General features: G+C 42.9%; 1 protein-coding gene across 7 annotated transcripts in view; it reads right to left on the bottom strand.

The window, feature by feature from the left end:
- The window catches only part of RNF157 (ring finger protein 157), a 1,722,220-nt gene that overhangs the window by 1,667,007 nt on the left and 30,468 nt on the right, over positions 1-24,745 (bottom strand). For 6 of the 7 annotated variants that reach the window (XR_011305109.1, XM_069654703.1, XM_069654704.1 and 3 more), the window contains one exon: positions 9,574-9,702. Coding sequence is in view for 6 of the 7 variants with exons in the window: in XM_069654703.1 (XP_069510804.1) it covers positions 9,574-9,661 (88 nt within the window). In the remaining variant the exon portion in view is untranslated. Of the gene's footprint in view, positions 1-9,573; positions 9,703-23,485; positions 23,562-24,745 lie in introns of those variants that run through there. The other variant, XM_069654701.1, reaches the window with a different exon arrangement.

Raw genomic sequence — 24,745 nt, 5'->3', positions numbered from 1 at the left:
TTAATGTGGTCCTGAACACTCCGGTTCAGCTGTAACCCAAGGCCGCTCTGTTGGGAATCGGGGGGGCGGGGGGGCAGGGGGTGGGGGGGACCATACACAAGCCTAAAAAAAACATTCCTAGCTGTTGCAATGGGTCCAACCAAAAGACGTGGGGGCACTGGGAGGTTCTGCCCTGAATATATAGACCAATGAGATGGACAGGTGTGCGGCCCAGAAAAAATGAATATACACTGCCAGAGACAGCCCCCAGAGATTTTTTAAAGTTATGAGGTAAATGGACAGGCTTGACATAGCCAGAGAAACCATGGGTAGCAGACTGGACTTAGCTGCCGTTGCGCTGAACCCTACCTCTCATCGGTGCTCCCCGCTTCTTCCTGTCATGGACTGACAACGCCCATAAGATCCGTAATGCAATGTAATGTACTTAGCCTGAGCTTGCATGTTCGTTTGCACTTAATACTTCCAGTTAATTAATACTTGCACCCTGTTTTGGCTCTGACCTACTGAATAACATTTGGCTGTTTCTGTGTTTGGTGCGTCGGTATGCCTGTCTTTTGTTGTCATAATAAATAAAAAGAATTACTCAAAACGTTGTTTTATGAAATGTGGGAAATATCTCTGTAAGTTCACACCTTTTCTGCGCCAATTTCATACCCAGAACATACCACTTATGACAGAACCAAAAATCAAGCCCTTCTTCGCCAGCAAAGTGTTGACTCCTTCAATGATCTGTGAAAAAAACTGGGATTTATATAGCATAAAGGGAGCAATTGTGATTCTTCTTCAAAATAGTACTTTAATAAGCTTTAAATAGAAATGAGTAGCTTACACAATGCATGGCCATGAGTACAATAAAGTCATCATTCACTTCTTTCACAGACACTAATTACTCAAGCAGTTAGGCCTTACCATTTACAAGCTTGTGTTTGTTTTTGATGGGACTTTCATCTCATGCAGGAGTACAAATTTAAAGTTCCAGCCTAAAACGTCACTCGCACCCCTCAATTCTCCACGTACAGCACATCATTTCTCAACTTGCAGTCGCCATGAGTGAATTATCTCTAGCAAATGGCTGGTAGAGTGCACATTTTGAGGTCTGCCCTCAGAGATAGTTTCCAAGTTTGGTAAATGTTTTCATTCAAGTGATAAATCTTAGCGATTTGTATGCACTCAATTTGCGCACTATTATCACGGGTGCTGCAAGGTGGAAGAAGGGAGGTATCCGATTGCTCACAGGCCTTTGAACTTTCCATCTTTGAACTTTCCACACAAGTGAAGTAGAAGGAGAAAAAGTGCAATACAAATGGCAGTGCCAATACCACACATTCATGAAGATGGTTCAACAGAAACAGACTGCAAGTCCCAATTTTCACTCATGTGGTAAGCTTCTCCAGTTTGGGTATTCTGTAGATGTATGTGGATATCTATGCTCCTTTTTCCTCAATCTCTCTGCATTACAGTGCTTCCAACTTAGGCGGCTTTTGCGTGGTGTGGGTGATGACGGAGTAAACATCACACATCAAAAGCTGGAAGGAGCAGTCTTCTCTGTACCAACTTATAGAACATGCAGTGTCCACTTCAGACCCTTGTTTCCCTCCCAACAGGCTCTGATGTTCAATGTTATCCTTGGACCCAGAAAGGCACCTGCAGAGCAGACACAGCATTTAACTCAAGCTTCTGCAAATGTACAGTTAATCACTTGGTCCACACAGAGCAGCATCTTCTATTATGTGCTGCATCAAAACAAAGTTCATAAAAAGGAGTGCGATGGTGCTTAATGGCATAGGGACCATATTGTAGTATTTACAAACGGACTTTGTAGGCATGTGCTGTACCTTTACACAACAACAAGCCATTCAACATGAGATGATTTTGTGTATTGCAACGTTGAAAGGACCCCCCTGGTACCAGTTTGTCCTTTATTTTCTCGCATGAAAACAAAATACAATTAAAGAGACGACCAGTGACTGGCACATGGATGAATGGCAAGGACATGGGACACGATGTACAAGAAACAGATGTAGCAGTCAAATGCTACCCTTTCCTATCGAAATGGCTGGTGGCAGTGGTTTTACAATAAACTACCATGAGTTTTCCCCGACCACGAACACCGGTAGATATAAATCGCAGGAGCCATGTTTTTCAAAATGGCGTCTTAAGCCCCTTTGTTTAAACAGGTCACGTCTTCTTTTTTTGCCATTTCTTTTTGGAAAGGTCCTTCTATGGGTTGTCTCTGAGCGCCAAACTAGGTTTGGTCCCTTTGTTCGTATGCCTTTGGCGGGCTTCAGGACTGAACACCGCCTCTGGCGTCGGAGTGTCTGGGGTGGGCAGGAAGTGAGGGAGGTACCCGAAACTCCCTGTGCGTAGTCTCCTAGGAGACCCAAATGCAGTCTGGGGTGATTGGCTGGCTGACTGTCTGGCAAGGACAGCCACCCTGCTGGGTGAGTGGCAGCTAGGCTGGAAGGAAAGGGAGAAAACTGTTTAAAAGGTGAGTCTCTTGGACTGGAAAGCAGAGTCGACCACTGGAAAGAAAGAACCGAAGACGAGCTGGAAGAGTACGGCTGCTGCAACTCCTGGACCGTTGGTTTGCCTGGTGAAGCCCTAATGCAGGTCCGAATTGCCAAGTCCATCTCGACAGAGAAGCCCCTTCAAGGATGACTTCTTCCTTTGAATTGGTGGGACCAAACAACTCATAAGCCACCTGGATACCATTCTAGGAGCTGGTTAGGATTAACCAGGGGGGAACGCCACCAGCTTGTGTGCTTGACGACAGCTACTCAAACCGAAGATCTTCCAATTTTGCCAGCTTGACCAGTCCCTGTGCAGTGCGGGAGTCCCCCAACGTCCTCCCTTTTGTCCCCACGACAGAGGCTCAGGAACAGTGAGATCTCCACGAACTGCCAGGAACCAACGTCTTCAGCTGCATCTTTTCTTCTCATTAAGGTACTGTGCCAACCCGATTGAGAGAACTTACTTCTCGCAGTGAAAGTTTGTGGAACTTTCCCAACTTGCAGGCCTAATCAGCTTGTGACCCAGCATATGATTCTTTTTCGTATAAACTACTTCTGAGAACTTTGGCAAAGACTTTACCGTTTGAACTGCTCTTTCCTATCAAAGACACTAGTCCATTGACTTTGGCCTAGGCTTAATGAACTGAATTGAGTCCTCTAGTGAACTGAAACTATTTGCACTGCCTAAGAAGGTATTTGTGGTCTATTCAATTTATTTGTGCCTTTGCCCTCCTATTTAAAGTGACTGAAATGCTATTTTGCTCCCATTTCAGGGGAGCCTAATGTATAGTGTATTTTTGGATGATATTAAGTTGCCTCATTCTAGTGAATGTTTTCTAAATTACTGTAATAAATTAATAAGTGTTTTACCAAGAAACCTTGAGTTTAAGTGTCTACTTGAACCACTGTGATTGTAAGAACTCTGTGTATTCTCATGTACTGATTACATTCCCTCTTGAGATACGCCTGACTGCTCAGCTTGCTAGCACAAACCTTGTAGTACAGATTTATACCAAAGGTTGGTTTTGCTTACACCTGTAGTCTGTCTAACAAGCAAGGCGAGAGGTTGGGAGGCCGAAAAGTGTAGTGGAACAATAGAAGAGGCGTGAAACAATTCATGAAGTTAACAATTTGGTTGCATGAAAAGTCAGGAAAGAACAAACTTTGCGAATATTGAATAAAATGATAACGAAAGTCGCAAGAGAAGATTGAAATGTGATGTTTAAAAAGGATAGAGCGGAGTCAAAGGAATGTTCCAGATTGCGGGCAGTAGATGCGATGGGGATCCAAGAAGGGGGAAATTATATGAATGAGGGAGGGGGGGGTGGGCGGGTTAGTAATAGAAGGGAAAAAGAGTACTTCACTTTTCGTAGCGTTAAGTGTAAGATATTGGGAAGACATCCAGGATTTGATGGCCAATAAGCATGAGGACAGCTGAGTATGTATGTCAGTTGAGAAAGAAGAGAAAGAAAAGAAGAGTTGAGCGTTGTCAGTACAGAAGTGATGTGACAGCCCATAGGAAGAAATTCCTTTAGCTAGAGGAGAAGTATAGAGAGAAAATAGCAAAGGTCCCAAAGCCGATCCTTGTGGGACACCATGAGCAAGATTATGCGCGCAGAAAAATCAGGGAACACGTTGAGACAGGTTGGAGCAATCAGTTGGAAAGTGAGAGTTTAGGAGCATTTCACAGGGTGAAAATGAACAGAGCATAGAAGGGTTGCTGTTGTGAAAGGCCAGTCATGTTGTTCCACCTGTTATGGTGAGGAAGCATCTTGTAGAGGCAGGTCATGAAGGCCATTTGGGAATGACTAAAATTAAAGGGAGACTCAGAGTAGACTATTGGTGGCATGCGTTGTATTCACAGTTCGAGGAGATGGTCAAAGGTTGTGTATTGTGTGAAGAGGTGATGCTAAGAAACTAGTCCAACAACTTAGGCCATTGGAATTACCTACCATGCTGTGGGAATATGTTGCCTTAGACCTAGAGATATAGATATACACATACATATATACACACACAATGGGTTTATACCCCAAGTGGGTGGAGGTGTTGTATGAGGCAGATACTGAGGCAGTTTTGAAAGTATCTGGATGGTGCGTTTCAGAGGGAGGGATACCCGAGGAAATTATTGACTGATAATGGTGTGCAACTCACTTCTGAGATGATGGAGTCGTTTCTAGAGGGGGTTGGGATAGTGCATCACAAAACCTTGCTGTACCATCCCGAGACCAATGGAGCAGTGGAGAGGTTTAACCGCAACTGATGCAAGGTATCAGAATGGCTGTGGGGGAGGAGCAGGATGGGAGGCATTGATAAGAAAAAGGGTTGATTGGCACTGCATGCTACCACAGGTTTGATACCGCTCAAGGTTCTGATAAGGAAACCTCACACAGTTTGTCCACCATGGTTGGGCAGGTCAAGGTATGCTGAATTGGATCAGCACAGGCTGAGGGAAACAATCAAAAGGAAAACTGAAGGTATAAAGGAGTATGATCAAGTGAGAAGGTGCAAGTGTCTGAAGGGCACAGTGTATGTGTGAAGAATCCCAGAGTGGTGAGAAAGGATCAAAAGGTGAAATTCGGGTCCACAGAAAGTTAGGAAGGTACTTGATGCTGTTGTGATGGAGAATGGCAAGTTGTGGAACAAAGCTAGAGTTGCAAGACAAGTTGTGAAGTAAAATCTATAGTGATGTGTGCAGGTAAAGGGTAGAGCAGGTGTTCTATATAATGTTAAGTTGTATAATCATATTTGATGATGCTAACCACTGCTACGTTTGCTCTGATAATCGTGTATAAAGTCAACAAGGGTTCTAAGTTCTGCTATAGAATGGGAGGTGGCAAAGAATGGGAGATGGAGAAGGAGGACTGTTCACATGGGGAAGCTGGGAGCTTGTTGTACCCATTTCCTTGTTGGATTAACTCTGGAATAAATTCCTGTACAATTCAAGAGTAAACCTTTACTAAAAATCACAGAAGGATTGGCACAAGAATGTATTTATTTATGTAACGCACCCAGCCCTGGGGCATCTGGGCGCATTGCTTACAAGTACAGTGATACAAGCCGAGTTATTTACAGTTACATACGATGCATTAGTTACAGACAGATTGTTGCAGGCAAATTAAGGTGGAGAGAAAGAAGCAGTGGTTACAGCAAAAATGTGTTGTATAGCCGGGGGGTTCTTAGTCTCCTTTCGAGAGAAGCCATGTTTTAGAGTTTTTTCTAAATTGTTGGAAGGAGGGTTCTGTTCTTAAGGTAGAAGGTAGTGTGTTGAACTGTTTAGCGTCTAACACAGGGAAGCTACTGCCTCCAGCTTTCTGAAGCTTGAAACTGGGACCTTCAACCAGTGAGCTTGAGCAGATCCAGTGGGACGTGCAGTAGTGTTTCGGGTGAAGTTGTCGGCTATGTAACTGGGTGCCAGGTTGGCAAGGTACTTATGTTCAAGTGATAGAGTTTTATACTCTATGCTTTGGATGACAGAGCGCCACTGGGTGTTTCATCTTATATCCGAGATATGTTGGGACCTTGGGAGGCTCAATGCTGATCTGAGGGCATTATTTTGAATTACTTACAACTTGTTAAGGTTGTGTTAACTCGTGCCTAGGTAGAGTGTGTTAAGGTAGACGATTTTGGAGTGAAGCAAGGCTTTAGCTACGGAGGTGCAGTTGGTTGTAGATAGAAATGGTCTGCATGCGGTTATTAGCTTGCAAGTGGAGGAGGCTATTGCGTCGATTTGTCTGTTCAAGGTAAGTGAGGAGTCTAGGTAAATACCCAACGTTTTGACATCCTTGGATACCATTAGGTTATTGTCGTCAATGTTAAATGATGAGTATTGTTGGTCGAGTTTAAGTCTGGATTGGGAGCCTAACTCTGTCTTGTCGTCGTTTCGGCATTGTCCATGGTTAGCCATTCACGCTTGTATGATGAGGTTGATGTCATTGAGGACTTCAGAGTCTTTGATATAGTCTCCGATGATAGGGATGAGTATTTGGGTCTCATCTGCGTAGTTCGTGTAGATGACACCCAAATTATCAAGGTCGCCAAATAGAGGTTTTGTGTACACATTATATAATGTTGGTGATATACAGGAACCCTGAGGGACTCCGCAAGTGACTGGCGCTGGCTTGGCAGCAGCTGAAGGAGCGGAGACCCTCATGGATCTATTATTTAGAAAAGAATGAATCCAGGCATTAGCTTGGACGTAAAAGTGAGCAGCTGTTGTGAGGTGGTTGCATGAGACTTTGTGGTTTACCAAGTCAAATGCAGCCGAGAGGTCTAATATTAGTAATAGGGCGAGTTTGCCATTGTCTTTTAAGTTGTCCATTTGTGTCTTGAGGTCGATCAAGGCAGTTTCCGTGCTGTGTTTTGGTCGGAATCCTGACTGCCTGAGGCCCAAAAGTTTGCGATTTTCTAGATCGTTCTGGGTTTGCAGGTAGGCTGCTCGGTCCAGGATTTTTAGGAGAAATGGCACTGCTGTAATAGGCCTGTAATTAGTTGGGAAGTTGGGGTCGAAGGTGGGTTTTTATTTTTAAAAGGGAAAGAATCCACACGTCTTTCAAATTGGTTGGTACTGTACTTGATTCGAATGAGGTGTTAAGTAGCGTTTTGATAAAGGGTCCCAGTTGCAGCTTTGATAAATGGTGCCGGCCATATGTCTCACTGGCATCTTGATGGTTTCAGCTTTTGAGATTATGTCCTCAACCTCTTTGATAGAAAGATGTGAGAAGTTGAGTTTAGATGCTCACAAGGTTTGGCTTTGAGCAGTTTTAATGGTGCTATGGTGTTGATAGCATTGAGCAGGTTAAGGGTATATAAGCCAACTAGGGCAGTAGGGTCAGACAGAGTTCGTAGGCATGAAATCAATGATCGGCTGGAATAATGGGAGTCATTTCTCCACCGTTATGTTTCAATTGTTTCTTGTGAATGATGGTGGAGCAATGGGTGTTTGCTGGTGCAGAGGGTTGTCTTTTTTGATCGTGATAAGGTGGTTGTCTGTCCATGCGCAAGGTGTGATGGATAGGATATTGGTGTCGCAGTTGAAGTCTATCAGAAAAACTAAGGTTCTTCTATTGTGTGTTGGGTGGGTGATTCGGTGTGTAAAGCATAGTTCAGAGATGGTGTTGGCAAGGGTTGATGCTTTGTCGTCTTTAGAGTCCTGAAGGCCTAAATTAAAGTCTCCTAGTAACAGGATCCGAGAGCTAGGTTTTGTGTTATTGGAGAGGAGGAAAAGAATAAGGTCTTCTTCAAAGATGGAGCTGATCCCGGGCAGTCTATATATGAGGTGAATGCTAAGCGTTCTCGAATCTGAGACAGGTAGCTTGATCGATAGTGCTTCCCCTGAGGGGAGCGTCTGGTTAAGTGTGGGCCTTAGGTTTAATGAGGCTTTGGCAATAAATGCTACACCGCCTCCTTTTGCTGAATCTCTGCCCAGTCGATATATGGAGTATTCATCTGGGATGGCGAGGGCAGGCCCTGACGCTGCATGGAGCCAGGTCTCTGTGATGGCCAGGAAGTCCAGGTTGTTAGAGGTTATAATGTCCGCTAGATCTAGAGCGTGGACTGATATAGATCTAGCATTTATGAGAACGCCCTTAATCAGGGGGTTGGAGGTTCTGTGACTTAGCTTCCGTATGGGATGTGTAATCACTGGTCATGGGTGTATTTGAGGTGTTGAGTGCTTTGGTTCTAGTAGAAGAGCGTTTGGCAGTGGTGTCTTGCTTAAGGTTGGATGCTATATGACCTGGCTGTAGTCTTTGAGCCTAGTCTTAAATTCCTAGTCTTTGTCAGACAAGGGGAGGCATAGAAGTCAGTGTGTGATGGTGAGAAGTAATTGCTGGTATCTTTATAGGACATCATAGGTAGGTACCGTAAGTTTGATAGAATTAGGAGGCACAAGAGAATGGCAAGTGGCATAAACATGACTCAATAACGTCCACCAATTGACTAAGGTCGTGTGCATTCCTAGTACAGCAAAGTGAGCACACGTTCACGTGTTGGAGGGTTACATATAAAAGGATTCAGAGCCGGGTAAGCTCAGATGGGCACTTAAGTTTAGTAAAGTTGCGGTAGTGTAGAGCAGGCAGCAGTTAGTACTCATGATCGATTGATTATTCATAAGTGGCAAACGTGTCAGGTGAAACATTCAGGGTTACTCTGTTGCGTGTTAGTCAGACAATTAGCAGTTGGTAAAGCGCTAAGGATGCACGCAAGTATGGACAGGTACTTAAACGTAATACAAGGTAGTGGTAACTATAGTTTTCTCAGCAATTAGTAGCATGATAGCACCGGCAGCAATGAGCAGTATGGGCGGGTACATATGAAAAATGCAAGGTAACAGTTGTTAATGCACTAAGCATACACGCAGCGACTGATAGATGAGCAGAGTGGGAAGGTACTTCTGCATAGTAGCTGGTGGTTGTCACAGTATTTTTAACATACAACTTGATTACAATCAATTCGACACCATCCAACCCATCTCCAAACTCACACATGTAGCCACCAGTCAATGCATCCCGATTTTATATTTACACTGCAATCATCTTTCAGTACTGTCACACCAGAATTCCAGTGTACAAACCCCCTTCATTAATAAAAGCACATTCATTGCAATCCTAATTAACTCCTGCCCCAGCCCGCAAACTTTGCAATAGGTGCCTCAAACACTAAGACAGAGTCACAAGCTGCTGCAGTTTCCAAGCCCAGTGTCTGTAGAACAGCATTTTATACCAGAACTATAACCTACCATACAAAAAAAGGGGCGCCACCAAGAAAGAAGCTGCAGCAGATTTATTATGCCCTTGACCTGCACTCGTAGAAACTTAGGAGCATTACTTCAAAGCATTAATCTCACCAGATGTTAAGCAGTGTGGGAAACAGTAGACTGAGTTAGACAAGCGCCACACAGTTGTACAGGTGGATTGAATAAAGAACAAAGATTAATACCAACCTCCAAAGTGGAGCAGGGGGTACTGTGGGGGACTACAAACAGAATTGACCAAATACATCAGAGTACCTTCAGACAGGACTTGTAAGGGTGTATATGTAGACGGAGTTAGATCATACTCACCAGATTTAGGGGGATATCTGTAGACCGAGTTGGATGGGATGTCCACCTCTTCAACCCCGGCATGCTGCCGGCTGGTCAGGGCCCCCATCAACCTCAATGGAATACACAGGGAAAGAAATTGGATCTCCCCTAGGAAAAAAGAAATTCTATTTTTGGATTATGTTTCAAATGACTTCAGTCTTATTTTCATTTTTATATTTGTGCGCAGTTATTTTTTTTCAAGTTTTGGTTGGAGGAATTGTTTACTTATTTTTCATTACAAATAATTCTGTTCTGTTAATTGCCAACCCTGAATTCGAAATTGCCAGGAGCTGAGAGCTATTTAGCACCTGGTTATAGTCAAGGGGAGCCTGGATCGATTGACACCATCAGCTATGATGAGCTACTTTTGAGTCCGGGGCAAATGGTGCCATACAAATTTAGTTATGAGAAATTACTGTGTATGCTTGGGGATGTATATAAAGGATGATACAAAACACACTTAAGGGACATTTAGAGCATAGTGTATAACATGAAATGGACAAAAGGTTAGAGTTTGCATCTTGCACAAAGTTAGATTTGCTGCGCAGTCTGTACTAGTGCCTGGTTCTCCAGAGGTAGCTCCTGCGTAACTGGTTATGCTGGATACCAAGGAGCTGCTTTTTGCTCCTGGTCAACAAATCCCAATGTTGATCCCTACAACCACATATTTTACTGGACTCATTTAAAGACCTAATGAATGAAGAAACCCGATTTCAACTTTGAAAACACTATTAAATCATATCCATGTCACTGAATTCAAGTTACTCATTTTTGTTGGCTTTGCAAAATGACAAACACAATGTTCAACCCCTCTACACTCTTTGGTGGCCCAGTTACATCACAACCACATCCATATTAATCAAAGCAGAGCCACAATCAACAACAATATCAAGATTACAGCCACAAATTACAATTGCATCAATACATCTAAATCACTACATAAAAATGTAATCTAGACCATATCCATTTCCCAACCACTACCACTTTATAACCTCACCAAAACATCATTTGAGCCACATCCCCATGCTACAGTTTACCAACCAAATCCACATCACAACCACATTGAAGTGACATCACAAGCTCACCCTTACCACATCCCAATCACAACTTTATCTATATCCAAGTACATCCCAATAACTAGTTCAGCCCGATCACATCTGCATCTTCATCACAACCACATTAAAGTCACGTCACACTACATAACCACCACATCATATAAGGCAGGTAACATTCACACCCCAATCACATTTCAATCACACCCCATAACACATTCTTTAACAAGCACAGTTCCCATCAAGTCATATCACAACCACAAATCACCATATCAACAATATATTTGTCGGAATGTCAGGAACCTGAGGGCGTCCTCACTTCTACTATCCCTTGGTCCTCTCCTCAGGTGGCCAGGGAAAGGCCATCGCTTTTTGATCCCGAACCTGGGGCTGGATATGCGAGGGAGGATCACCTGGGTGGAAGGCACTTGGGAGTAGGGAGAGGACGTCTTTGGGTGAGACATGGTAGCCCCCTTTCCCTCATAAAAGTGAACCCTCTTGTTGCATTAAGGAGAAGTATTTTCAGCACAACGAAAGTTCGGGAGACTGCTGCTTGAATTACAGCATTGCGAGTCACCAAGGACTCTTGCTGTTCCACGTTCGTTCCCTGGAGGGGGCGGAGCCTGCTGGCGGTCACGTGAATCATCACGTGACTAATCCACTTCAAAAAGCACCCACATTCACCCTTGCGGCGTTAAGCCCGGCTACGGAGTAAAGGGCGGTGCATTTTACTTTCATCAGAACTGTTTTGCTGCTGTTTGGCTCTGGGTGGCCCCAGATTCTGGAGGTAATCCCGTAATTTAAGTTCTTTTGCAAATTCTCCAACTACAACCTAGTAGGGCTTTGGGTGTTTGTGAAGGAGTTTTCTTTGAGCCCTTTTATTGTCCTACAATTACTGGTATTTAACCTATTAACATGTATGCTATTCACTCTGGATTTCCTTTAATGTTTGCCTAACCCCAAAGGTGGAAATACGTTCGGACTATCTGCTGCTTTTAGTTGGACACTGGGGAGGAGAGACGGACTAAGGCTGCTCCTCAAGCCATCGGGCGTTCCCAAGGCAGTGCAAACATATCACATATATTCCTTTTAAATTTCTTGTCGTAATGTTTTCTGAAAATTGTGGAATGTTATACAGATTTTATTCAAACTGTCGTCTTTCCATGCTGTTTTATATAGAATTGCTTTTTCTTCTTTAAGAGGTTGTTCCCTTACAATCATATTATTTGAATATGCCTGCACAGAAGCGGGTTTGAAACTGTTGAATCAAGAGAATAACATAGTAGAAGTTCAATTGGGCTCTCTGATACATTGTGAGGCATCTATTAATATAGAGCATATGGAAAATAAGGTTGCCTCTAATGTATCTACTGAAAATAATAATGAAAATCTTAACCATAGTCTTGAAGCAAGTGTGGAGGGATTACCCATTACTGATCTTGCAGCCTTGGAGGCTCAAGCTCCTATTGAGGGGAATTTAGACATACTAGATACAGAGGCCACTGGGGCTCATAGGGTCATGTTGGACTCTAGACAGGAACTTACGGATGAAGAATGTCTCCAACAAAGTTTAATTGGTATTAAAAGGGTGGTCCGTTTTCATGCTTCCACTCCTCTTTAGAAGATGATTTTAAGTGGGAAAATGCAACCCGGGGAAATCCATGGCTCAGATTTATCAAAAATGAATATGATGGGAAATAAGGGAAAATATCCCTTTGGCACTAAGCAGTTCACTCATATCTCGCCAGCAGTATTGATTTTTGGGAAGGGTAATCAAGATAAGATGCAATGTGCTACTAGTCCAACCCAGTCGGAGCATGTTAGTTGGGGAGAACAATTTAAAGGGACACCCATGTGCTCCAAGCATAATCTTAATCGACCTATTGGGGAGTGTGATTTGGATGACTCTTTTTTGCTTATGGCAGATGCTTCGGGTGATCTGTTAAAAGAAATTATTGATTTGGAGATACCGGCAGGTAGATTGCTATCTAAGGATAAGGGGGTGAGGAGCATATCAGAGGGGGCGCCGGTGGCGCATTCCCACAATTTAGAGATACTACCATGATGGCGAAACAACAAGAGGGTAAGCTACAAACCCCCATTAGACCGACATTATAGACACCCAAAACTTCTATACATAGGAAGATAGCTTATACTCAAACGGATAAGGAAAGGTACCTTCGACCTAAAATAGTGGATAGAGCTACTGAACCCCATCAAACAACACTGGAAAGTCACTATGTAGCCAAAGACACACGTGAAATATCCCGTTTGCGTAGGGAGGACAGAGGAGATTATCTTCTACCCCTCCTATCTAAACTTCATATTAGTTTGAATTTGGCTTTGAAAACCAGGGGCGAGTCCCAAGAGATGCTCTGTGGCTCCATGGTAGGCCAACAAGCTGCTTTTAATCAACCAGTGAATCGTCTGGCATTTTTGGAGGGCTAGTGGAGGGCAAAACCCTTAAGGACCATAATATTAAAGAACAGAATCTATATGATAAATATAGAAAGGAACAAGATACTAGGTTAACAACTATGGATGCTAAGATCACCACTTTGCTGGAATTTATGCTTACAGGGGATCGACCTACCTCTTCAGATAAAGGGATACTGGACCTAGATTTCCCTGGCCAAGGAGGCAGAAAATCCAGTAATAACAACTATGGAAAGGAATTGAGCTGTCAAGATAGTCCTTCTGTCCTTTTGGATGTTATTGCAGAAGCAACAGGAGGGCTTATTCAAGAACAGGATTTGGAAAATCTTAGTGCCCAGGAGCACGGGAGGGAAATATCTAAGGAGGGGGAATATTAGCATTGAGGATACGATAATTATCCAACTTGCTCCTCCTAAAAAGGGGCAAAAATGTAAACAAAAGACAAAACGGAGAGAATATACCAGTAGACCCAGCATTAGAAACAGGTGGCATGACGAAGCCCGATGATATAGGTCCCGTTAATAGCTCCGATTATGACATTAATGAGGTGCCACAATCCCCAGTGCATAGACGTAAAAAAGCAAAAAAACAGGTTAGGATGATTAAAAAAACGAAAAAGATGCCCAATACTAAAATTAGAAAGGTAGAAATTCCAATCTTAAAGCAATTAGAAATATTCCTGTTCAAGAAGAGCATGACGATAGTGGGGTGGCGAAGGGCCTTAATAGGGAAGAGAGTCATGTGCGGGCAGAGGTCTCCAACAAAGGCTCTTTAGTTAGGGGAGAAAAAAAATATCAACCCTAACATGGACGAGAATAATTTATTGAAAATGGGGAAAGAGCGTCCACAAACTAAACAAACTAAGATGACAGCCTTTGGTAAAATAACCAGCACCAAATATGCCAGAACATCAATAGGCACGCAACAAATTAAGCTCCTTCACATTGCCCAAATAACTACACCTATAGTATGTTCCACTATTCCCTCCCTTAATGGGCCAATTGGTATGGTTGAAATCGGGAGTGATTCAACCACCAACAATATGGGGGAAAGCCCATTAGATACACAGACTTCTAAAATCCAGGACTTTCAAGGAAATGCATTGATTAAACCCTTTGTTGAAACACAAAGAAGCAATCTATCTTGGGCCAGCGCCTTTCAAAGATCTATACAGGGAAAATCTTGGGTTGGATCAATAATAATAAAACGGACTCCCAGGCCAGTTTAAATAGAACACATCTTTTAAACTTGTTCAAAAAAATTCCTTTATTACGGGCTATAACAGATGATATAGATGCTATTTCTCTACCCAATCATAATAACCATCGAATGGTAAGCTGCTTTCACTCAGTGATGGTAGCAGACATGGTGCGTGCCCAAGAAAAAAACCTCAACTCTTTGGGCTATGATCTATCTACATTAGCAGATGACAAAGAGGCTGATAATTTCCTTCAGTATGAGGAACCGATTAACATCCAAATGCAACAAATCGCACAATTGGGTAAAAATAAAGTAGAAAATTCTGATCCAGGGTTGGTTTTAATTTCCACACTTCTTAATAGTGGTCAGGATTGGTCATGGTTGCAACCAGCACTTAAAACTTTGGAGACACTTAGAGCAATGGGTGTTCCGAACAGCTTGGAGTACATTTGAATACATTTTTGACCAAAAAAAGAAAACTATACTTGCCCCCGTATTTATTTTTTCCAGGAAACTATGATGTTGTCTGATATGTATATAGAAGGTTTCTATACTTTTTCTTCATTAGCATCAAGGGGGATAGCTCGTCGGCCTAGTGGCGGTTTGATTACTGCTGTTGATCGTAATTTGGGATTTCATGGCAATGTGATTTTTTAGGAGTTATTGGCTTTTGGGTATTGTTCCTTCATCAGAGAATAATATAGATCCAATCCTCCTGTTGAACTTATACTGGAATCCACTAAAAGTAACCATTGATATAGTGGAAGACTCTCTTGGAGAAATTCTGGGAGGTTGGTTTGAGAAGGGGTTTGCAAATCTTATTATCTTAGGAGGTGACTTTAATTCGGCTTGTGCTGAGGGCTCTATGTTAAATGAAAGAGGGGTGATCCCTAGATTGCTCCACCCTAACCTTAAGAGGTATACGGTGGGATAACTTTCTTGATCATTGGGATCTGGGGCTCCTAGACCATGCCTCGAATTGGAATTTACCCAAATATACCTGGAAAAGAGTAAGTAACAGTTCCAGATTTGACTTTCTATGTATCCAATAGTTGGAAGCAAGCATGTGGAAAATTGACACTTATGGAGGTGGAGTTGGGTGGACCACATTCCCCTACGCTCTTCTCTTTTACTTCCTAAATTTGGTAATTATATTAATCCTATGTTTTTGGGCCTGAGGGCAGAAAATAATGGGAGAAGGATTACATGGAATAAGAAAATAATTATGAAATTTAATACCTTGGTTTTGGAGAATGTGTCCCCAGTGTTGCATCAAATAAGTAGGAAAGAGGACATCGGATTAGGGGGATTATACTATAACATTATATTGTCATGTGTTAACAAAATCAGTAGGACAGGTGACATGGAGGTGTTGAAACCTAGAGGGAGGGTAGGCGATTCCAGAATTCAAATTTCCAAGCATATCAAATATAGGGATCTTAAAGCTTTGAAGAAATTACCCATCTCCTTTTCTGAACTGCAGCTTAGAAAGAAAAAATGTATCCTGAAACATAAAAATCTGATTAAGTCCCTGAGAATGGATCATTATCTTGAAGCCCATCAATTGATGATGTATAATCTCTGCAAGGGCAGAGATGTTAAACTTTGGGCTACTGTCAACAACACACTTATGCCGGCAAAAGACAGACTTGATTGCCCTATCCAAGCAGAGGTGTGGTGCTCTTATTACAAGGAAAAGTTTGCTTTGTCTTTAGCCTTCTCTAGGGAACAAGACTTGGATCTAGGTCCTCCAGTGGCGGGCGAGTGCTTGTGGCATATTGAGGATATTATGTGGGCCATCAATAAACTTAAACCATCTAGAGCGCCGGGCCCTGATGGCATTCCGTCATTTGTCATAAAGGCGGCCCCTGAAATGTGGGCAGAGTTGCTCAAACCCATATTCGATGATATTTTTAAAAATTATATCATCCCTAAATCTTGGGCCCAAAGCATTACTGTCCCCATATTTAAAAAAGGTGATGTCCTCAATCCCCAGAACTATAGACCAATAACACTTTTAGATGCAGCTAGTAAGGTCTTTGGTATCTTACTTTTAAGGGGCCTTAATAAAGTGATTAGAAGGAATGCTTGCTTCAGCAAATTTCAGGTCGGCTTTAGAGAGGGTTTAGGTACCGACTTGAATGGGAATCTTCTGGCCCACTTAAGAGACACAGTCCATCAATACAACATGGGTGAAGTCTTTATGGCATCTTTAGACCTTTCTAATGCCTTTGACGGGGTTATCATAGTTAGATTGTTGACTAAAATGTTAGCAATTAACTTTCCACGAAGGATCGTCCAACTCTTGGCTCTGTTGCACAGGAATACCTCGGTCAGGGTTCGCTTAACTCAGGAAGGTACTTTATCTGATGCCATTGATACTAAAGTCGGGGTCAAGCAGGGCTGTTCACTTGCACCCACGCTCTTCAACCTGTACGTTTGCGATGTGGAGGACATGTGGCAGGGTCCTTCCATTGCACCGGTTAGGTTGGGGGTTTGGCTATCGAGTGGATGGCCTTCGCTGATGATTTTATTCTTTTTGACCGCACCCCACGTGGCCTTCGTAGAAAGATGGATACTTTCTATCAATATGCGATGGTGAATATTCTCTCCCCCAATGCATCAAAATCTCGAACGATTGTAGTAACCAAGAAGAGAATTATTAAATCATATATTTGGAAGATGGGAGATGATCTGGTGGAACAGGTCCAGGCAATAACATATCTAGGCTATAATTTTACCAATAAATCTAGCCTGAAGATGTGGAAATGAAGTCTAGCACAAAAAGCGTCTAAATTAAAGACTCAAATGAAATTTTTGAAGGTTAGGGTATGTAAATTTTCGCTCTTACCGATAAGACGTTTTTATCTTGCGAAATGTGAGCCGGTTCTTCTGTATGGTTTGGACATTTGTACTCTGGATTTGAGCTGTTACTCACCGGCCGGCGAGTGATCCGGGCAAGCGACCGGGAAAGTTGTACTGGATGTTGCTTGAAGAGCTCGAGATGGAGCCTCCACCTGAGCCTCCTCTCTGTTGAGGGAATAAGCTCTTTTTGATGATATGACTCTCAGCTGCACTAAATTACAGACTGAGAGACCGATCACCCAAAAGAGCGGGGAGAACACACCGCCACGGACCCAGCTAAAAGAAAAAATTGGTAATATTTGGGAAGAGCAAAGATTACCACAAGAAAAAAGCCTCTCAAAACCAGAAAGTACCTGGGTCACCCACTCCCCTTATCATCGAAAAGGAACAGAAATGGAATTTCCCCTGTAAGTACAGAAAAAGAGATTAACTTCTATTTTGATGATTCTGATAGGAATTAATAAAGAAAGTTAAGGAAGTTTTACCAGAACAGGAATTGAAATAACCTAAACAATCCAGGTTAGAACAACGGAGGTACAAAATAAACAGGAGGGTTAGTAGGGATGCTATACCCGGGCGGCACGAGGGGCGCACTAGAGACGGGTAGGTGCACACTTCTCAGCAAGGCGTCCCTGTGTGCACTTTCAGAAATGAGTCTTTGAATATAATCAGCAAAGCGTCCTTGCATACACTTGAGGGAGCAAATCCAAAACAACGGGATGGAGTCGGAATCCACAAAAGAACACTGGAATTGAAGAAGGAAACAGTACCCAGTACTTGGAGTCAGCTGGGAAGGTGAGGAAAACCAGTTGAAGGCGGTGGTAGCTAAATCAGGACAGAAGGAAGGCAATCCAGTAAACAGGCAGCGATATCTGATACACAGGTAGGCAGAAGACAGTACAGAATCAGGAAGCAAGCAAACCATAGAGCAGGCAAAGGTCCGGTACACAGGAAGCCAGAAGAATTTGAGAAGTCTCAAGGCAGTCCGTAATAGGAAAAACAGGAATTGGTACACGGGAAGACAATGATTGGGAAGGCACAGAAGACGAAACTTCGGATGCCGCTTGCAACTTTAATCAGAAGCAGCGTCCTTCCCGCTGCAGTGCCTAATATACCCAGGAAGCAGAGCGCCGTAAGCCCGTCAGCGCTCACGTTCCGAATAGTCGGAACTACACGCAAAAAGTAGGTTTCCTGGGAGTTGTAGGCAAAGGCTGGGTTGTCGATACCTTTGATGTTGTTGAGCCCAATCTCCAGGGTAACCGCCACCGAGAGAAATAAGGGGCTGAGAAACGTCGAATACTGCGGCGAAGCGTCACGACTTTGGTAGGTACCTTGAAAGTGATCTGTTTCACCTGGCGTGATGAGGAGGCGTGTGGGTCATTCGGACCCCGATGTGTGACATGAGCTCATACCTGAATGTGGTCCAGGGGAAAATGTGGAAAGAAGTATTGGGCCTATCCATGGCAGTCCCTAATGCCATTAGCCGCCATGAGTTATGTCTTATCTCACTCAAAGCAAGATATTTGTGGAGACAATTATTTTTCTTTAGAAAGATGAATGACCCACCTGTAAACACCCTATATGAGCTGTTAAACGAAGTCGTTAAATCCGGGTCAGTGAAATCTATTAGAGGATTCAGAGACAAAATTAATTTTCTAGTAGCTACTCTAGGTCTTTGTTTAGAAGACCTGGTACAACGACCCGGACTAGTTAAGAGACTTATTTAAGGCAGATTGGGTGGACACAGTGAATGGCGTAGAGTCCTATTCAACTTATAAGGAATATGCTAACTTTGGGCACGCAAGGGAATGCATTCCCCTTTATCTACAAAGATTCCCCCGTTATAGGGCGAGAGCGATATTTATGCGTTTTAGACTCAACCAGATGCCGACTTTAGAAAGAATTCAATACTGGGGACATAAAGAAGAGGTGCTTAATCAAGATCAAATCAGCTCCACATGTCATTTCTGTGGAGAAACTGACACGTTAGAAACTCTTAAGCACCTTGTCTTAACATGTACCCATTTTAAGTCTAAACGAGCACTCTATCTTGAAGATAGATTCAACAGGGTTCTTGAAATGTATCCATGTGTTTTGGAGCCGTTGCATGTGGGGCATAAATATTTCCTTAATTATTGCATTGAATCTATTGCTCCAAAATATAATGGAGGAATTAGAAACAAAAAGGGGAATTTAATATGTAATGTCTTTACAGTGGATTACAGTAATGGAAAGAAAAAGGTAAAGGAAAGGAAAACAATTTAAATTAATGGCTGGGAGAGACATTTTATTGTATGAGTTTGATGAAATCTTTAGCTCCTTCTGTATGGTAGTTTTGTCATTCTTCTGCATTCTATATTTGTATATGTGTTTTATAAAATGAATTGTATATTTGATGTATGTATGTGTGAAATGTTGTATAAGGTTTTATGTAAACTAACTATACAACAATAAAAATAAAAACCCTCTATTCCCCATGCCTTTATGGGCTGTTGTCAGTCTTTGTCCCTTTCTTCCACTCAAAATATCCCACAGACAGTTCACCTGAATACTGGGACGAGGAGGATACAACCGGGAGTTATGCACACTTCCATCCATTCAAACCTTTCTAAACACCACTTGGGTACTGAGACAAGGAAGAGGGCCTTGAAGGTGTTCAGTGGTAGCCAGGCATGTCCAGCTAATTCATCATGATCAGGCAATCAAGGTTAAGGACTCGCACCTGCAGGCATTTGCAAAGTCCTTGGTGTATAAAAAGGGTAACCGCCCAGCAGAATGAGAGAGATGGACTGGACAGAAGGACACGGTCTGGAGAAACGAAGCGGGCTAGGGAGGAACAGGCTTGAGAGAAGCCATGCAGAGCAGGAGTGCGGAAAAGACGCCGGGCCAACGCTGGTTGTGAGAGGGTCCAAGACCCTGCTGTCCTCCCTGCCCGCTGCTCATACTCCGCTGCTACTTGAGAAAAGTCAAGGAAAGCAAATCTGGTTGGACACAGTTGTTGAAGTTAATTGAAAATAAAGACGCAGAGCAATCAATGTGAATTATTGGAAAACTTGGTTGACTAAAGATTTGAACTGGTATTGTTTTGAAAGCTGGAGGAGTTGAACTCTTGAGGAAGGGAAACCTGAGACCTGAGTGAAGAGCTGGAGGAAGCTCAGAACATTATTTTTTAACACTATTCTCATCAATGCTGACATCCCTACACATTGTATACAGTTAGCTGTGAGGGCAAGTATAGGTTTTGGACACAGATTTGAATTTACTGGCGCAGATTATTCTTAATTTTCTTTAGGTAGGGAAATCCCACTTTAGTATAGGGAAAGTTGGGCATTACGCCATCATGTAAAATAAGGAGTACTGAAGTGGTGTCCACTAGAATGTTAAGAACTGGGGAGGATAACTGATACACAGAGAGTTGTATTCATTCGTACCAGTGGTTAATTAAAAACATGATTTTGTAATTTCTTTATACTTATCAATTTGTTAATATTAGCATCTTGTTCAAAGAACTTGGGATTATTAGGTTAAATGTTATTGGTCTTATTTCAATCAAGTATTTAGATTAGTTTAAGCATTAGTTTCACTTCTCATTGTGCATAGATTCTGCACAATATTGTAACATGATTCAACACACGCTTGCATAGCAACAGTATTACAAACGTGTTAGAGCAGAAGGCTGGTGCAAGTAACATAGTGCATACATTATTTCAAAGAACAACAATGCCAACAGAGCGACACAATGTATCAAAAAGAAAAGTTAAAAAAAAAATGTGCTAAATTTATTTTGTGAGTAGTCCAGGGTCGACGCAGAGTGGCTGCGTTTTGGCACAAATAGATTAATCGCCTTTATCGGGACAGGACTCCCTGGTGGACAGAAGTATTAAAAGAAATCTAAGTATACTAGACTACTAAGTGTGCAATAGTATCAACCAATTTAAAAATATTTTGACAAAACCAGAGGGCGTTTCACAACCTAGTCCCCGGGGATCGCATGCTCAAGTGGCCAGGGAAAGGCCATCAGTGTTGGATCCCGACCCTGGAGATGTGCGAGCGAGGGAGGGAGGGAGGATCACCTAGGTACGGGGGGTCCTCAGAGAATGGCGGGTGGGAGGGAGCACCCAATGGTGATACATGGTATCACCTTTTTCGACACCCCATCTAACCCTTATCCCTGCTTATTTTTTGGGGAACAAAACTCCCATAACTCAAATTTTCATTGCTAAAAGTACTGCACCAACGAACATAAGGAAGGAGATTAGACCGTTTACCTCCCCTCACTTGCATGTGCCCTGTCTCTGTAAGGAGGCCTGGCAGAGTCAGGCAAGCAGCTCTAACAATGTACACCTGCCAGTCGAGAGGACCAACAGAAAGCCAGGCAAGATTTCCATCCTTTCGGGAGGCTGTGAGCATTCGAAGAGCAAAGCTGAGCGAGCGCAGGAAAGAAACGTTCATGTTGCCAGAAAGCAGCCCGCAACCCTCCCGGGTGAACGGCGGATTTGGGAGGGAGCAGAAGAGGCGTTGGTAACGGCCTAGAGCTTGAGGAAATAGATGAAAGAAATCCAATTAACATAGCCAGTGAGTTATTGAGGGGAAACAAAAAAGTGTTGTTGATGTTAAAAGGGAAAGTGACTAATTTTTAAGTTGAAGGTTGCACATGTGCCGATAAAACGCGAATGAAGAGAACAATTGTTGAAAGACAAGGATATAAAGTAGGGTGACTAGATTTCACCCACTCTGCCTCTGCTGAATGTTTTCACTCTTGTCTGCTAGCCATTCATTTTTGGATGGGCCAGAACTGGCTCCGCCTTAATGGCGAGAAGACTGAGGTGGGTTCCTCCCTGGATACTGCGGGCTGGTCTTCGGCTATGCACCCGCATAGCCCCTAGCGTGGGTTGTTGGGCTTGCTTGGGGTAACTTTATGCCTGTTTCCGGGGTTGCTGGACTTGGTCTGGGTCCCTGGGGGTAGGCATCATGACAGGAGTTAGCTCTCAGACTCCCTCTCTATGCAGCCCCAGGTTAGTGCTGTCTGTTGGTGCATTTTAAACTTGGTGTTCTACGACAGGTGCTCCCGTACCTTTCTGTGAATCTGCAACCTATGGTGGTATCCTCTCACTGCGGGATCTATCGACTATTTCAACGCTCTCTACCTTGCTCAGCGAGCGTATCTTACTCCGCAGCAGCAGCTGCTGCAGAATTCGGCAGCTCGTCTTGCTGGTGGTGTCCCACCACCCACCCCCGGCTCAGCTTTGCCACACTGATGCTGGCCAAATTGCATTGGCTCCCTTTAGCAAAGCACATTCTATGGGCATGGTCCTGGTTTTTTGCAGACTAAATTTCTTCCCTATTTTCCAAGCAGAAATCTCTGTTCAGCGACATCCTTGAGAGTGGTCGTTTTCAGTGGCGGCAGCCACTCTGTGGAACTCTGTTCCTCTGTGCTTATGGGCACTGGAGGACCACCTCTCCTTTCATGGGGACCTGAAAACGTATCTCTTCACAGTTTAGCCGTTGCCACTCTGGTCTATCACAAAACCTACTACCACCATGATGCCCTTTGTTAGTGTAGGTGCGCTCTATAAATGCTTTTTACATTCCATTACACATGAATTTTTGAAAAGGCCAAGAGGGCAGACTAAAGAGAGTGAGAATCAGGAGTACCAAGAAGCATTGGTGCCACAAGAGGTTATTGATTGTGAATTGAAGGATTGTTGAAAGAGGTTGAAGTGGTCATGCAGAGGTCTATGTAAATTCCTTGCAGTCTCGAAAGTCTTTGACATCGAAAAGATAAATTAGATAAAACGTTGGGAAGGGAACCCACACAAAAGGAGACAGGGCCGAGCCCGGCAGAGGGAAGCCTGTCCAGAACTCTAAGAAATTGAGAATATATGAACTGAGTATTGATGGCAAGGCGGGCGAAGCCTAAAGAAGTGATTGAACTACCAGAAGCTGAAAGCCTAAGATTGAACTGTTGAATTGTACCAGTAAGCCAAAATGTGTAAGACTGACAGAAATGTGCCATCCACCCATCTCTTGTTTTTTTAGACACTCTAGACCCGTGGGGTTCAACCTGGGGAAGGGAGTTGATGCTGAAGCCATTCTGACATTTCCTTAGGTTAGGTTTTCTTATTATAGGCCTTTTTATTTTGACCAGGCTGACTTGGACGTATTTGTCGGGATTACTCCCATTTTAGAGTTAGGGCCCGTTAAGAATTCTACCATCCCAATCAAAAGTGTAAATAAAGGTTTCCGAAACTTGTATCCATTGTGTCTGTGTCTACTGCTCTGTACCATGTCTTCCTCACAAGATGCATCCATAATTTGGCCACTTTTCGAAAACTCACCAAATCTTTTTCACATCCATAGAACAGCCTACAGTAGGTAGAGTCCTCAGCTTGGGATCTTTACACAATTTTCACTTACTAGGCCATCTTCTGCAAAATATAACCAAAATACAAAAGCATGTCATGCCAGGAGTCATTCCCTGCATCCTAAGTGGCACAATCTAGGAGGTAGGAGAATAGGTACGCTCCTTTCATCTAAACTGGCCCCCGGTAAGCATAATCAATCGTTTCTTGGCTGACTTTCAATACAGAGATGCAGTCCTTTTCACCCCGTAACATCCAGCTTCTATAGATTTGGTCACCATTTAAAGATGGATTTACTCCTCTACCATTCTTTACTGTTTTTGCCAACATACTTATTTACCTTCCATGCAGCATTCCCCATTACCAGAGGAATGCATTTTCTCTGGTTCATTTGTTTTTTCTTTTTCCTCTTGTTTTGATCTATTCTCCTGCCTTCTAAATTGTGCCACCGGGGAGTCCTGTCTGGAAAAATGCAGTTAATCTATTCACGCTGAAACGCAGCAGCCACTTTGTATCGACCCCTGGACTACTCTTGAAATTAATTTTGCGATTTCTTTAGATATTTTTCACTCTGCGTTGTTGTTCTTTAAAATAATGTATGCACTATGTTACTTGCACCAGCCTTCTGCTCTAAAACGTTTGCAATACTGTTGGCAGCATGCAAGCAGGTGTTGAATTATGTTACAATATTGTGCAGAAACTATGCACATTGAGCATTGAGACTTATGCTCAAACTAATTAAAATACTTGATTGAATCAAGACAAATAACATTTCACCTAATAATCTTTGAACAAGATGCTAACATTAACTAATTTAATTAGTATATAGAAATTGCAAAATCATTTTTGAATTAACCACTGGTAGAAACACACCTCTCTGTGTATCAAATAAGAAAAATAAAGCTTTCAATTGGAAAGTTGAATCTTTTGTTTCTGTGTCTTACTTCATGATGCCTTCACACCACCCACATCTCAATGAAAAAACAATTACATCACATACAGGTCAGAATCACATCACCACAACTACATTCCAATTACATCAAATAATCAACACGACAACCACATCCGATTACTAACACATCCACATCTTCAAAACAGTATCGTAATCACAACCACATATACCTAAGCAGACAGATATTTCAAAGTTCACCCCTCAAGACTCCTTAACGCCTTAAGTGCCAAGGATGAGCTTGTCCTTGGGATTACCTCCAGGTTGCCAAGGACAAGATAGCTTGT

This window comes from Ambystoma mexicanum, chromosome 3q, assembly GCF_040938575.1.
Source record: "Ambystoma mexicanum isolate Mex_15411 chromosome 3q, UKY_AmexF1_1, whole genome shotgun sequence".
NCBI classification, from domain to species: domain Eukaryota; kingdom Metazoa; phylum Chordata; class Amphibia; order Caudata; family Ambystomatidae; genus Ambystoma; species Ambystoma mexicanum.
This window is presented reverse-complemented; position numbering and strand designations above follow the sequence as displayed.